Genomic DNA, 15,227 nt, shown 5'->3' with positions numbered 1-15,227 from the left:
CCAGCTATGGCTATAGGGTTTGGCCGTACATGTTGTTTATGTCGTTCATTGTGAAATTTCAGTCACAGTTTCTATGATCACTGTTACATTGCTTTTATGGCTGTATTTTGGTTTTTAAAAAGTTTTTTGGTTTGGCCATGTTTGTTTGTTGTAGTACGGAGTTAAACTGATGGCTTTAATCTAAGTTGTCTTGTGGTTGTTGTTTGACTTGCATCCCACTGGGATTTTTACACACAGCGTTGTGCTTTTTCTGGAAGATTTTGCTGTTTTTTCCTGGATTTTTCTGTTTGCGCATAGTCACTTTAAGATGTTTTCTTGTTCATGTTTTTGTTTTTTGTTTGTTGCGGTTGCACCCGATTCAAGAGCCGAATGGCTCACATGGCTATATGTACCAAATAAATTAAACTGAAAACTGAAACCCCTGCTCTCTGACGTCACAAATCCGCATTAGCTCATCCGTGTGAGATGCCTGAGGGAGGTGTACCTCGCTAGTGACGTCATGTCATCAAAATATTCACCCCAACCCCGCCTCCACCGCGCTTTTGAGCGTGATGTCACGTCTGGTTGGTCACTGTCGATTTCCGTTTCAGTAAAAAAAATCTTTATTTGGGCACAGCTACGCCCAGTCACAGGCGGTTCATTAACATAATTTATTCATGAATACCGTTTCGAGTTCATTGCGACGGGTTCAGCATCCACGCCTCATCACTGGACATGAGCCCGTCTCATTAACATAATGTATTCAGATACACCGCTGCTCGTTGGGGGAGGGGATTGTGTTGAACCCCGCAATTGACGTCATGTCACCTCCTGCTGCCGCGTGACGTCACAAGATACCAGGAGGCCGCCGATCCGCGCGCGCGCTCACTGAGATCAGAGGTGAGAAGTTCACATCATGGTTGTTGTTGTCGTGGTTGTTGTTGTTTACCCAGGTAGAGCCTCGCTCCGTCTCTCTCTCATAGGAATATCAATGGAGTAGCAGCGAGTATGGAATCGATGTCCAAGTTGGAACATTACAACGCGGGGCCTAGCCATGCGGGGCCTTGCCTCCTGCCCTCGCCTGATTGCATTTGCTTTAATTCTCTGCTTAAGTTTAATTTGTCTTCATCTGGCTCACTACATCATGGGACCTCTTTTGCCAGCGTCAAAATATAATAAGAGGTTGTCCCCTTTTATAATTTATAGATTTATACTATTTTTTGTCTTGGAATATTTTTTGTATACGTTTTCTCCGTGTTTATTTCAATTTTTTATTCGGAATGCAGTCCAGTACTTATTTCAATTGTGATGTGAATTTTAGTTGACGTTTACCAAACACCATTACATAGATCAGGCTTAAGCATTGAATGTTGTACTTTTAGCTTTCGTGCGGCAATTTCCAAGAACGTAACCTCCGTGATATGCAAGGTTTGCTGTATTTTATGTCTTGACTACAGCAGAGGTGTACGGATTTTCAACACAACTAGATCTCTGCATAAAGAGGCTTGGGGCTTTGGGTTGTTATTTTTTTCAAATTTATGCCTATGCTCACATTATTTGAGGATTTGTATGATTTTGGGTAGGATGGTCTAAAGCTGCGTGACCAGGAGTCGGAACCATTTCCTGTTCAACTTTGCTTCTGACAGGAATTAACTTTGGCCCAATGCATTACATTACATATCATCTTCAGTAACTGTGTACTATTTGGGTCTTTCGGTCAAGTCACATAGATAGAAAATAATCGATCACGACGTTTAGATCGGAACACAAGCAATCGTCTTCAGGTGAGAGGGAGAGTGAAATCTGCTAGAAATTCGTGATCTGATGTCATCTGTGAAGGATGTGATTCCTGACATGCAATACCCCGGTGTCTACAAACTAAATTGTGTCTGCGGCAGTAGTTACATTGAGGAAACTAAACGACATGTCTCGGACCGTGTTCGTGAAAACAAGGCGGAACTGAACACGTTAGGACCAATACCTCGGCCGTGGCTGATCATTGTTTTAACACTGTGGGCTCACATGATATTGATTTTTCCAAGACGAAGGTAATCTGGAAACCCACTGGCTATCAAATATTTTTTTAGAAGCCATTCAGATATATAAACATAGACAACTTCAACTGAGAAGATGGTTACAAATTGAGTAATCATTGGAAGGGCATGATTAACCAGGTAAAGGCTAAACTTTCTATGATGTTTCCATCCTTTCTACCGATGTTAACTGACTCTGAATTTCATTACTAGGTTGGATGTCTTTGTATTGACAGACTGGGTGTCCACTGTCCCAGCCTCTGTGGTTGGACCATCTCTAGCGCCACCCTCCTACCTTGATGCACCCATCTCAGGACAGGCTAATCTCTCACAATACAAAGGCCACTGCCCCAGCCATTGACATGCTAATCTCTCAATACAAAGGCCACTGCCCCAGCCTCTGTGGTTGGACCATATCTAGTTCCCCCTCCTACAGTGGAACCTCGGTATACATCGTTAATTCGTTCCAGAAGGTAGGACTTATACCGAAAATTAGGTATACCAAACAATTTTTTTCCATAAGAAATAAAGGGAAAGGAAATAATCCGTTCCAGAGGAAAATAAATGATATTTTACATGGCATATTATACATTAATGGGGTTGTATAAAATAATTTAGACACTAATTACGAAAATGCATACAGAAGCCACATGACCGCGCTGCTCCCAGCTACGCTGGTCGCGTGGCGTGCCTCAACCCGACACGTCGGGCGTGCCTCGACCTGGGGCTCCACCCTCCATGGAGGCAGCCCCCGACGCGGTGACTCATCCCGACCCATACAAGTTCTAGCAAGCACGTCGTATCCCAAGCAAGACGTCATATCCCAAGACATTTTAATCTCGAAAAAACACGACGTATACCGAGGTTCCCTGTACCTTGATGCACCCATCTCAGGCCTATACAAGACCTTGTCTTAGTAGCTTTTTCTCTCTCACCTGAAGATGATTGCTTGTGTTGCGATCGAAACGTCGTGATTTATCATTTTCTATTTACGTGACTTGACCGAAAGACCCAAAGAGTATGAATTCCTGCAGTCATGAAAGCTTTAAATCAAGAAATAACTATGTAATTTTAACACGTAGGCTTTCGCGACCAATATTATTCATAATATAGGTTTTTGGGTCAGATCGCGTTATTTATAAATGTGTCGTAACCTTCCACCACCCGACACGGCCAAACAGTAAAAAAATGTGTCACGTTTTTCAAAGGACAAAATTATTCACTTCTTTAGCCCACCGGTGTGCTGAAGAGAGAATCAACAGCATTTTTTTAATTTGAGTACGACGTTTCGCTGATAATTACAATCAACTTCATCGGGCAAGAATGGTGAAGCTCTCTCTTAAATAGAGCAGCATCAGGGTGACGTCATCATTTAATTCAATCTGGTGCAGTGATTCGAGGCAAAGAGGGGGAGGGTATTGTAATTATATAGATTGGTAATCATTCAATTGTTATACATTGGTATTTCTTTCCCTTATAAGGAATTGTATTTATTTAATAATACGCTTCCAGGCCGCACTAAGCCTGTAGCTGTCAGAGCGATTGAAGTTATTTCTGTTATCTCTCAATTTCAATGGATTCTCTAATTAGTCTTGGCCAGTAATAATTAGTTTTACACAACACTTAAACGTTATCAAAATCAATTGAGTGTCCTTGTTGACAAGCATGCTCTGCCACTGCCGACAGTTGTGTTTGAGATAATTAAATGTTTCTTTGGTGTTATTTTAATCTTATACTGATGTTACGTCCCGTCTGTCCAATATAGCATCTGCCACAAGCAATTAATCCGATATACACCTTCTGTTGATAATTTAGGCAAAACGTCTTTAGTGCCAGATACCAGTTTTAGAATTTTGTGTAGTATTTGATCAGCTTTAACCGACTTTATGTGATGTGTTATTTTAACTGCGTTTGGTATTACCTTCGAATCTCTGCACCTTTTGAGGAACGCCAATGACGATATTAATTTAATCCGCTTGATGCGGAGCTTCTCCAATTTTCTAGTTTTGAGAAGATTACCAATCTACATAATTACAATACCCTCCCCCTCTTTGCCTCGAATCACTGCACCAGATGTAATTGAATTAAATTATGACGTTACCCAGATGCTGCTCTATTTAAGACCAGAAGCAACAGGAGAGCTTCACCATTCTTGCCCGATGAAGCTGATTGTAATTATCAGTGAAACGTCGTACTAAAATTTTTAAATGCTGTTGATTCTCTCTTCAGTACACCGGTGGGCTAAAGAAGTGAATTATTTTGTCCTGTGAAAAACGTGGCACATTTTTTACTGTTTGGCCGTGCCGGGTGGTGTAGGGGTACGACACATTTATAAATAACGCGATCTGACCCAAAAACCTATATTATAAATAACTATGTAGCTTGAGAAACTCGCAATGGTCATATAAAAACCATTGCATTTGTTACAGTTATGATGATACGCTAATCGATGCCTGGTTATAGTTAAAGGATCGTTCCCTGCTGGTCAACCATGTTACATCTGCTGATGATTTGGTAATAGCTACTCAATGAGATGGGGCCTTGCAAATGTTCCACAAAAATAAATCACCTGCCTGGGAATGTCATGTCATACAACACTGCACCTCAACTCTTCATGAATATTCAGGCAGTTCTACAAGTGTTGGAGATGCTCCCATACCTGGTTAATGTGTTCATTACCGGCTCTGGTTTGGCAGCCAAAGTCTCACTTCAAATTAGTCGAGCAGCATTATTTCATTAGACTGTGTAACACTGTGTGGAAGGTGCCTGGACTTTTGCTCTGTACAAAGCTTTGTCCATCGCCAAGGTCTAGTCCGGCTTGAGAGCATCCCTCTCCCAGCCATACTGGCATCGCACCCGCCCCTCACCCTTAATCCTGCAGATGGCGGGCGCACAGGATGGCACCACTTAGCCATTTCGAGCTTTGCATACTGAGTTACATGGGTCACGTGGCCAGGAGGTGCTTGTTGGCGAACACAACCGCTGGGCCTGGCTCTAGGGGTGATATCAATATAGAATATATGTAAGGATGCCCCCGAATAGACTCCCCCTGTAACTCTACCAGACATGTCCCACTGGGCGATGACCCCGGGGCTGGCCTAGGACACGCTGGCGGGACTGTCGCTCGGCTGGCCTGGGAACGCTTGGGAATTCCCCAGAATGAGCTAGAGTCTGTCGCCAGGGACAGGGAGGCCTGGACCATCCTACTCAGCATGCTGCCACCGTGACCCTCACCAGGACAAGCGTTTTTAGAAACTAACAAACAAAGGTGTGATTCTTCTTGGCCACAGATATTACTCTGTGGATGCAAAATGTGAACTTATTTTAATGACCATCTGTGCTGGCTTATACAATGAAGGCTGGCCTGCCTATGATTCATCCTATATTCAACCAGACTATATTGTAATTAGAAGTTTACAGATCCTTAAGATATCAATATATAGCATTTCATCTTCAGTCTCTTTGGCAGGCGAGGCTGCATTGGTTCGGTCATGAATCCCGCATTCCCAGACACTGCATGCTCAAGCATCTTTTGTTTGTCCAGATATTAGGGGCTGAAGAGGCATGGCATTAGCTAGAGAAGAGATTGGAGGATGTGGAGGTGATCGGACCTGCAGATGACTGGTACCAGGAGTGTCAAGATTGGCCTCTGTGGAGGAGGCCCGTGAGGTATGCTGCAGGGCAGTTAATAGATATTTGCTCTGCAAAAACGATGTCGGAAGAGCGACGCCCACATGAATAGGTGGAACGCTGGGTTCCTAAAACCCAGCAAGACAGTGGGGAGCACAGCTGGTTCATCTGTCAGTCATCCCTTGACACCTGGATCATTCCCATTACCTGCTGACAAGAAATCCACACTTACATGGCCTTAAATTGCACCTATCATGGCATTAGCACTGGGATAAGGTTACTTGTAATTCGTCATGAATGGTGGATGTTTTGTTTATATATGTTAATGATCCATGTGAAATGTACGTGTATTTAAGAGTTTATCTTTGTGGGGAGCTGTGGTGCAGTTATTTCACTGCATTATGAAAAACAATTAGTTTGATTATTGCCGAAAGCAAACATGATTGAAAAGTGAAAGCTGAACTTATTGTGGGCCTCTGCTATGTTGATTGTTCTTAAATGAATTACATGGTGAAGTGAGGAAGCATTAATACTGAGCAGATGAAGGTGGCCAGGCATGGTTCTGGACACCACCACCTTTCTACCATGCCAGTGTGTGACAGTGTCAAGTTTGTATTTGCAGTAAAGTATATTAACAATTGTACTTGGAAGTTAAATCAAAACAAGAGTTTATTTTAGTTTTCCTCTGGAACTTTTCGTAAGAATGGAAACAGGAAATTAACACGGCATATATGCAGCTGAAGTTAGATCTTTTTATCCGAGCATTCAAGCAAATCTGAATCTGGCTTCACACCTTTTAAGTTGCGATTGAACATTTAATAATGCATTTCTGCATAATACAAATAGTATTATTAGCTGAATTTTGCTTTTTAAAATATTACTTTTGTATCCAGGCAGCTGAAATTGTGTTTTTGGTGTTTTGGGTTAACATTTATTTTGAAGATGCTAGGGCCTCCAAGCATATTCATAACCATTTGCCCTCTCATTGTGTGCCTTAACAGCCCATGTGATGAATTGGGGAATATCTTAAATATAAGAATAAATATAGACGTGTAAGTCATGTGTGACTGTGTATATATTCATTCCTCTTGTGTCTCGATACTGACATAGATAGTGTGTATATTTGTTTCTGTCTGCAGCTGACGCTTCTTCTGACGCTACCTCTGCAGAAATGGTCTGATGGAGAAAAGGCACTCAGCGCAGCTCGGTACAAAAATGCAACAATGGGACCAATATGCAAACAGCATGGATTGTACTGGAAATTTGACACGGGACCAGAAAACTCAAACAGGAGAGAAACCCTTCAGGTGCACCCTTTGCAAGAAGGCGTTTGCAGATTCATCACATTTAAAATACACCAGAGAACACACACGGGAGAGAAACCCTTCAGGTGCGCTCTGTGCGGGAAGTCCTTTGCACTGTCATCACAACTTAAATTACACCAGAGAACACACACGGGAGAGAAACCTTTAAAATGCACTGTCTGTGAGAAGTCATTTGCATGGGCATCAGGTCTTCAGATCCATCAGAGAACACACACAGGAGAGAAACCTTTCAAATGCACTGTCTGTGAGAAGGAATTTGCATGGGCATCAGGTCTTCAGATCCACCAGAGAACACACACAGGAGAGAAACCAAACAAGTGCAGTTTGTGTGGGAAGGCATTTTCAAGTTCATTTTATTTAAAAATACACCAGAGAATACACACAGGAGATAACCCCTTCAAGTGCAGTGTGTGTGAGAAGGAATTTTCACAGTCATCACATCTTAAAATGCACCAGAGAACACACAGGAGAAAAACCTTTCAGGTGCACCCTTTGCGGGAAGACCTTTGCAGAGTCATCACATCTTAAAGAACACCAGAGAACACACACTGGAGAAAAACCCTTCAGGTGCACTCTGTGCGGGAAGGCGTTTGCACAGTCCCCACATCTTCATAAACACCAGAGAACACACACTGGAGAGAAATCTTTTAGGTGCACCCTTTGCGGGAAGCCCTTTGCAGAGTCATCACATCTTAAACAACACCAGAGAACACACACTGGAGAGAAACCTTTCAAGTGCAATGTGTGTGGGAAGGAATTTTCAGGTTCATCACCTCTTAAAAGACACCAGAGAACACACACAGGAGATAAACCCTTCAAGTGCACTCTATGTGGTAAGGAGTTTGCACAGTCATCTCATCTTAAAAAACACCATAGAACACACACAGTAGAGAAACAGTTCAAGTGCACTGTGTGTGAGAAGGCATTTGCACAGTCATCAGTTCTTCATCGACACGAGAGAACACACACAGGAGAGAAACCCTTCAAGTGCAGTGTGTGCAGAAAGGCGTTTGCAGAGTCATCACATCTTCAAAGACACCAGAGAACACACAGGCATCAGAAGATCCTCCAGGAGTGTAGTCTTAAATCGACTTGTGAAAGTCAAAGTGCTGCAATGAGCCCATCCCTCCTGAAAAAAGAACCAGAAGCAAATTCCAGCTTGGACACTATGAAATGTATCAAGGTGAAATTTGAAGAGGCGAAGGTGAAATTTGAAGAGGTGACAGTAAAGAGCGAAGAAGTGAAGGTGAAATGTGAAGATGAAGATTCAACTCCAAAATCGGACCTTCACATCGATGGAGGCAACGTGAAGCAGGAGGAGAATTCTGACTGTGAGGCAGAGCGAGGCACCTCCCAGCAGTTTGTGGAAGTGGAGGTGTGGGTGGACTTCTTAGACAATACAAAGTGAAATGGAGACCCTGTAGATGTGTAAGCTTGAGACAATGAAGCTCCAATAGATTCACCTTTGCCACATGCCTTTAAGGAAAAGAACGTTAAGTTGAACACTCAATTCCTAGGTTCAACCTGCAGAGTAAGAGCGGCCAGTATTTGCGGACCTGTGGGTTGGGTAGATCTCTAACTAGGAGCGAGAGCCAATAAGCTCCCAAGCATTCACTGTGTTATAATAATATTAGCATTCATATGGTGCTAGCTTAATCGCCTCATCAACTCGGCGTTTTGTATCATCTCATCACAAACACTCAAAGAGCACGCCTTTTGGCACCCATTGTTCTGATAGTGCATTGTCTTTGTGCTGTACACCTTTCGGCGTCCTTTGGTCTAACACCGTTTGAGACTAGGCTTGAAAGAAAGCTGTCTCTGGTGCAAAGAAATCAGTTTCAAAGACAATGCATATATTACCAGAGTGTTTTTTGTTTGCATTCTGACCACAAGTATTCCTTGTAAAAGGTTTCAGTTTGGTGTTTTAACATATCAACACCTGTTTGCAGAAAAAAGGAGAAAACCTATTCTCACTCGAAGAGTATGCTGCATATATGGCTTTTCCAAAAAAATTAATTAAGAGTGATTCTGTCTATTTTTTTTTATAATTTTGCTCGGGATGTTGGGGTCACGAACCTTCCTTGAACAGCACAATCCACCCAAGGGCAGTTAATCATTATGAGCTGATGGTTTTTTTTAAATACAACAGTAAAGTTAGAAGCTTAGCTATATCTTCAACCTCAGTATATCAAAATATTAATTGAGAATAAGAAGCGTGGATCCCTGGAGATACAGATGGGGAACAAAGTTTAATAAAACCCTCGGAATATCTTTGGTAACAACTATGGTATACCACATATCTTGGTTAAGCATGAACCAAATAATGATTATGAAAGTATTAGACCTAGAGTCATTCAGAAGAGATACAATGTGAAATGCGAAATATGTCAATCACACACGACCAAGATAATATGTATTCCATGGGATCAGAGCCTCACTAACCCCCTTTGTCTTCCAATAGCTAACAGAACATGGTAGCAGTAAATTATGTATGCAGGGGTGCGCCTCCTCCTAATATATCAAACTAGCGGTTAGTACCTGGTGTTGCCCGGGCGAAAAAGGCAGACACACATGTAGTTACACACGCAAATCCATTGATACACACACATAGAGTTACACGCACAAATTGACTCACACATATATGTAGGACTCGTACTCGGGTTGTCTTTCTCGTTCCGTTTATTTGCTCTTTAAAGTCCACACCTCATCACCGCTCCGTGTCTCCCCGTTCGCTCCGTCACGCCATCCGCCATCAACGGCGCTCTATGTCTCTCCTCTCTCTCTCCTGCTCTCACAGAGTCCGTCACTCCGCTGCTACCCTACTCTGTATCTCTCCGATGCACTGCTACCACTGCTACCACTCACTCTACGTTCTCTTACTACCGTACTCTGTCCTATCTCTCTCCACTGCTACCGTTATCGTATCTTCTCCACTTATTCCTGCTCCTCGCTATCCCGGGCACCATCACTCCAACTCCTATCCAGACTCCAGCTCTAACCAAGACTCCCGTCTCTCTCTTGCGCTGTGCCTTTTATCCCCGTATCAATTAGTCCCTATTAATTATCTCACCCCACGCTTTACCCCTCGCCCCCAGGCCCCCAGCCTCACGTGGCCTTGTTATTCCCGCCTGAGCGACGCCAGTCATTAAGCACTCACCCTCTTAGCCAATCACCGGCCTGTGTCCTCGGTTACCCCTAACACCTGTCACCCATCTTAACGACGTCCTCCTCACGCCCGACAACAAGCTCGTCCTCAAATACCCCCTACTGTACACTGCTCGCTTGCATAGCAACAGACCCACAGAACGCGTGGCGCGGCATATTCCACATATACATAGACTGAACAACAACAACCGTCATTCGCCACTACGTGGCGGTGACGTCACGACAATGCTTGTGCCAGACTATGTGCACCTTGAGGCCACGTGAAGTGTCGAACGCCCGCTGGCAGGAGGTCACGGGGCAAACCTAGATGGCACAGGTCGACTGAGACAACTGGCTGATGCACCACCTGTGGCCCCTACTGTAGCAACTTTCTGTGCTTTAGCCACCCGGCGCTCCGCTCGTTGTTGTGAGCGTCGCTCCTCCGCCCTCCGTTGTTAAAGGGTGACTGCCTCCAACTGGCCAGTAGCGTCCTTCAGGAGCCTCCTCCACAGAGGCCGATCTTGACACGGCTGGTACCAGTTATCCGCAAGTGGACTCAGCTCCAAGTCCTCCTGTAGCACATCACTCCATGTCTTCTCCAGCCCGTGCCGCGCCCGTTTAGCCCCCTCGATCCGGCCGAACAAAAGCTGTTTTGGCATGCGGTGGCTGGCCATGCGGGCTACATGACTCAGGAAACGCAGCCTTGCCTGCCAGAGGTCACCGATGGGACTTTGTCCACATCTTTCAAGGATTTGTGAGCTCCTCACACAATGCAGCCTGGTTAAACCCAGGATGGATCGTCGGCTGGCCATCCTAAATGTTTCTAACTGGCGAGGATGTTCCATTAGGGGGGTCCAAGTTTCGCAAGCGTAGAGAAGGGAGGGAATGACCGTGGCCGAGAAGACCTGAAGCTTCGTATGGAGTGATAGACCAGGTAGCTTCCACACAGCGTTACGCAGCCAATTAAAAGATAATGCAGCTCGACTGATTCGGAGTGAGACCTTTGCTGTTAAACCGGAGCCGGTCATTAGCACACTGGCAAGGTATGGGAAACTCTCCACTGTCTCCACAACTGCCCCATCACCAATTGGGAGTTGTGGGGGTGGAGTGTCCGATGGTACAAAATAGCCAGGCAGGTGCTTAGTTTTGGTGGGGCTGATGGTAAGGCCCCCACCTCTTGGTGGCAAGCTCCAGGTTCAGCAGCAACACCTCGAACTCTTCCTCAGAGTGAGTAGCAATTAGCAGATCATCGGCATACATAACGTGGTTGAGCAATAGGGTGCCATCCCCTTGACCGCACCCGGGCATCGATCAGCCTCCCATTGTATCTGTAGCAGATGGGAATTCTTCCGGTACAGGCATTGAAGGCTTGACGAACTACGTGGTCCAAATATATGTAAAATAATTTGGGAGCCAGAGGACATCCCTGTTGCACCCCAAGGTGTAAAGGAAATGGCTCCGACTCACGGCCACGTAGTTAGACGCGGGGCCGCTCACCATCATGAAGGTCCTTAAGGATGGTAATCAGTGGGTCAGGGACTCGGAAAGCACGAAGAGCAACCCAGAGGCCAGGCCTACCGATGGTATCATAGGCCATGAGCAGGTCAATAAAGCACACGCATGGACTAAGATGCACACATTGACCTACAGACACGCAAAGAAATGGAGTTACACTGACTAACATGGAGGCATGCACACACAGCGACTAACACACACGCACATGGACTGAGACACACACACATCGACTCACACACACATATCGACTCACACACAAACACATCGACTTACAGACACACACACACATATGGACTCACACACACATAGATATGCACTTGAGATACACACACATGGAGTTACACACACATATACGGATGTACACACATACAGCGACTCACACACACACACCGACTCACACACAGCAATACGTGGACTCACACACAAATTGACGTAAACGCACATATGTACTTACACACACACATGGACTTACACACACACAAATGGACTGACACGCACACTTGGACTGACACACACATAAACACTGACATACACACACACATGGGGCGTTGTCCATTAGAAAAAGACAGACACACACATGCAGTTAAAGACACGCATTGCTCTACACGCACACACATATGGACTCAAAGACACACACATTGACGGGCACAGCAATCCCCGATGATGGCACAGCTATCAGTATGGCAGTACTACGTATGAGGAAATAGCGTGACGTGAGCAATGGAAACAATAGAAATGTATTGAAGAAATAATCAGAAATCACAGACTGGCAGTCGACCGTGGCAGCGTCATGAAAGACAGCAAAAAAAGGTAAAAATTAGCAACCTAAAAATCCAAAAGGAGTTTTGTGCACTCAAACATAATTATTGTAACATGTCAACTTGTTTCATAATGGTAAACAATGAAACCTGAGTTGTTATCTGCACACAATATCTGGCAAGGGATTTGTTTAAAAATAATAAGCAATGAACGTGATTAATGATCTGCACACAAACATTATTATTGTAATGTTTGTGAACTAATGTGTTTAACAATAGTAAATAATGGACTTGAGTTAGCGTAAGAAGCAAGGAACTTTGTATTTACCATAGCCATGTTGAGGCCTTGTGTCATGCGTAGCCCCCGTCCTGGCCTACATTGGCGAGGCGGCGGAGTTGGCACATTGCCAGGCTAGGGGCATCCCCCGCGCGTGCAAGAATAATGGTATGTAAGCACAAAAATATTATCTACGGAGTCTGTACTATTAATTGGATGCATCGTGTTAGGGGGGGGCGAAGAGGACATGACACTATGAAGGAATATCCGCAGCGTTATGTGTGTATGTGTTGGCTGTAAAACGCGTAAAAGGAAATGTCCCCGTGAGCTCGAGCTAACGCGCATCACTTGGCAGGGTCTGCCCCCCCCCCACGCAATTGGCGTCACTTGGTAGGGTCGATGGCGTGCAATAAGTAAATAATTAATAATATAAACGGCACAAATGTGTTAATTAAACTACTTTAAAGTTTACGGATGGGAAAACGGAATAGCCTATTCCCACGGCGGGGCTTGGGGCGTGCCGCCTGTAATTTTTTTTTCTATGTGAAGCCCACCATCCGAGAGCCAAATCTCCCGCAAGCGCGAGGAGACTTTTATATATAAGATACCACGTAATAATTACAAACCACGACGTGAGTGCTGTGAACGCTGCTCAAAACATACTTCGAGTCACTTGCAGAGTCAAAACTGGTACGGAAAGTGGTACGGTACCAAGCTAATAGAGGTGAATAATAATATTTGTTTTACTGTACTTCCAACCCGTGATGAGAGGATGGAATACATGGCGACATCAAGCACACCCGTGCACAATAGGTCACAACTACAAAGGTCACAGCGCCCCTTTTTGAGAGACTGCAAGTCTGATGCGAAACAAGTATAACCCGTAAAAAAAAGTTTTTCACTATAAATCCTTTATATGCGTGGCGGCTAGAGTCCTCTCATCCTCTGGCTTGAGATGGCTGCCACCTATGGGTCAGATGATTGCATTGCACCATTAAGCAATTGGTAATTAAATATAATATTTTTGTCCTAAAAAGTGTAAAATTTTGGAAAAAAAATTTCACGAACATTAATTGTTACGCACAACGAGTCTGTGTGGAAAATGTCAGCTCGATTGGATCACGGGAAGTGGGTTAAAAAACGACCGAAAGATTTGCACGGTCGTAAGCAAGCAAGTTAACTTAATATAAAGGATTTTAAAAATGTAACACTTCCAACTCGTGATGGGATTGTGGGGAACGCTGCCCAAAACGTGAACAGAAACAGCTTCCCCTTTATGAGAAGAAAGCATGAGGTGTGTTGTATATATGGGCCTTTTTTCAAAATTTTATATTAATTATTCTGACAATTATTTTTCTTATAATAATCGGGGTGAAGCATGGGGCATGAAAGGGTGAGGCAAATCCCCACCCCTCACACCCCAGCTGCCTTGCACACATTAAAGCAACTAGAGGGAGGTCACAATGATCCATTAAATAATAAACTCTGATGCAAAGAGAGGTTAATACATAACGCACATCGGGACTAATAAGATTACTCCAAAGAGTGGCCATCTTAAGGTGGTGCGTCAACTATTAGCTGATCGTGGAAAGCATTGCTGCCCATTGAGTTACGTATATACGGTTGTTTAGAAGTATTTCGATTTAAAGCTTTCGTGACGGCAGGGTTTCATCTTCTTGGTTCTTTGGGTAAAGTCACGTAGAAGGGAAGTAATAAAATAAAACATAAAACATTTCTCACGACGTTTCGGCCACAACGCAAGCAGCCGTCCTCAAGTGAAAACCAGGTCTGTCGAGGCGACAGCGTCTGAATGAAACAGCACACGTGCTTGGAGCATATATATGTAAGCTGGGTTGGAAGGGGGGAAAAGGGCGCCTTGACAAAAGAATATGCATATCAAGATGAATTTAGCATATTTATGGAAAATGCAGGTATGTGATTAGTACTACGTATGCCCGTGCATTATGTAGGATTAGCAGCATCAAAGGGAAGGGATATGGGAAATGCAGATATGTGATTAGTACTACTTATGCCCGTGCATTATGCAGGATTAGCAGCATCAAAGGGAGGGGATATGGGAAATGCAGGTATGTGAATAGTACTACTTATGCCCGTGCATTATGCAGGATTAGCAGCATCAAAGGGAGGGGATAGGGGTAGCATTAATAAAGAGAAGGAGTGTTAATAGTATGTAGCTGCAGTAACTAAAACCACCACGTAAACAACTAAAGTATAAACTACATAGTATCATCAGTATACTAAATATACTTTACAATAAGCTGAGTTACTAACAGTAAGTAATACATTACAATTCTACGTCGTAAAAAATATATAATATGCTTCCATCTAAACTGTATTCTCTTACATCACACGAGTCTACACCGTACTATATACTGCCATAGACAAACCCAACATTAAATTACATACTGTATTGTATACTGTATATACTGGTATAGTGTATAATAACAAATAGTACAACATTTATATGCTTAATACAATGTACAAAGTAATATATAGTATCGTAATTGTATAGTAAACATATAGCAGTGTGATACACATTAGGGTG

General features: G+C 43.8%; 1 protein-coding gene across 1 annotated transcript; it reads left to right on the top strand.

The window, feature by feature from the left end:
* Window positions 1-802: 802 nt before the first annotated feature.
* On the top strand, window positions 803-8,993 carry LOC144738149 (uncharacterized). Its single transcript, XM_078621103.1, is given in 3 exon segments — window positions 803-879; window positions 6,782-7,410; window positions 7,412-8,993. Coding segments are annotated over 2 exon segments (1,509 nt in total). The 5' UTR covers window positions 803-879; window positions 6,782-6,865; the 3' UTR covers window positions 8,376-8,993.
* Window positions 8,994-15,227: the final 6,234 nt, after the last annotated feature.

The sequence above is a fragment of the Lampetra planeri genome, chromosome 78 (genome assembly GCF_965212315.1).
Source record: "Lampetra planeri chromosome 78, kcLamPlan1.2.h2, whole genome shotgun sequence".
In the NCBI taxonomy this organism is placed as follows: Eukaryota; Metazoa; Chordata; class Hyperoartia; order Petromyzontiformes; family Petromyzontidae; genus Lampetra; species Lampetra planeri.
Note: the sequence above shows the minus strand (reverse complement) of the source record. Positions and strands in the feature narration are given on the sequence as shown.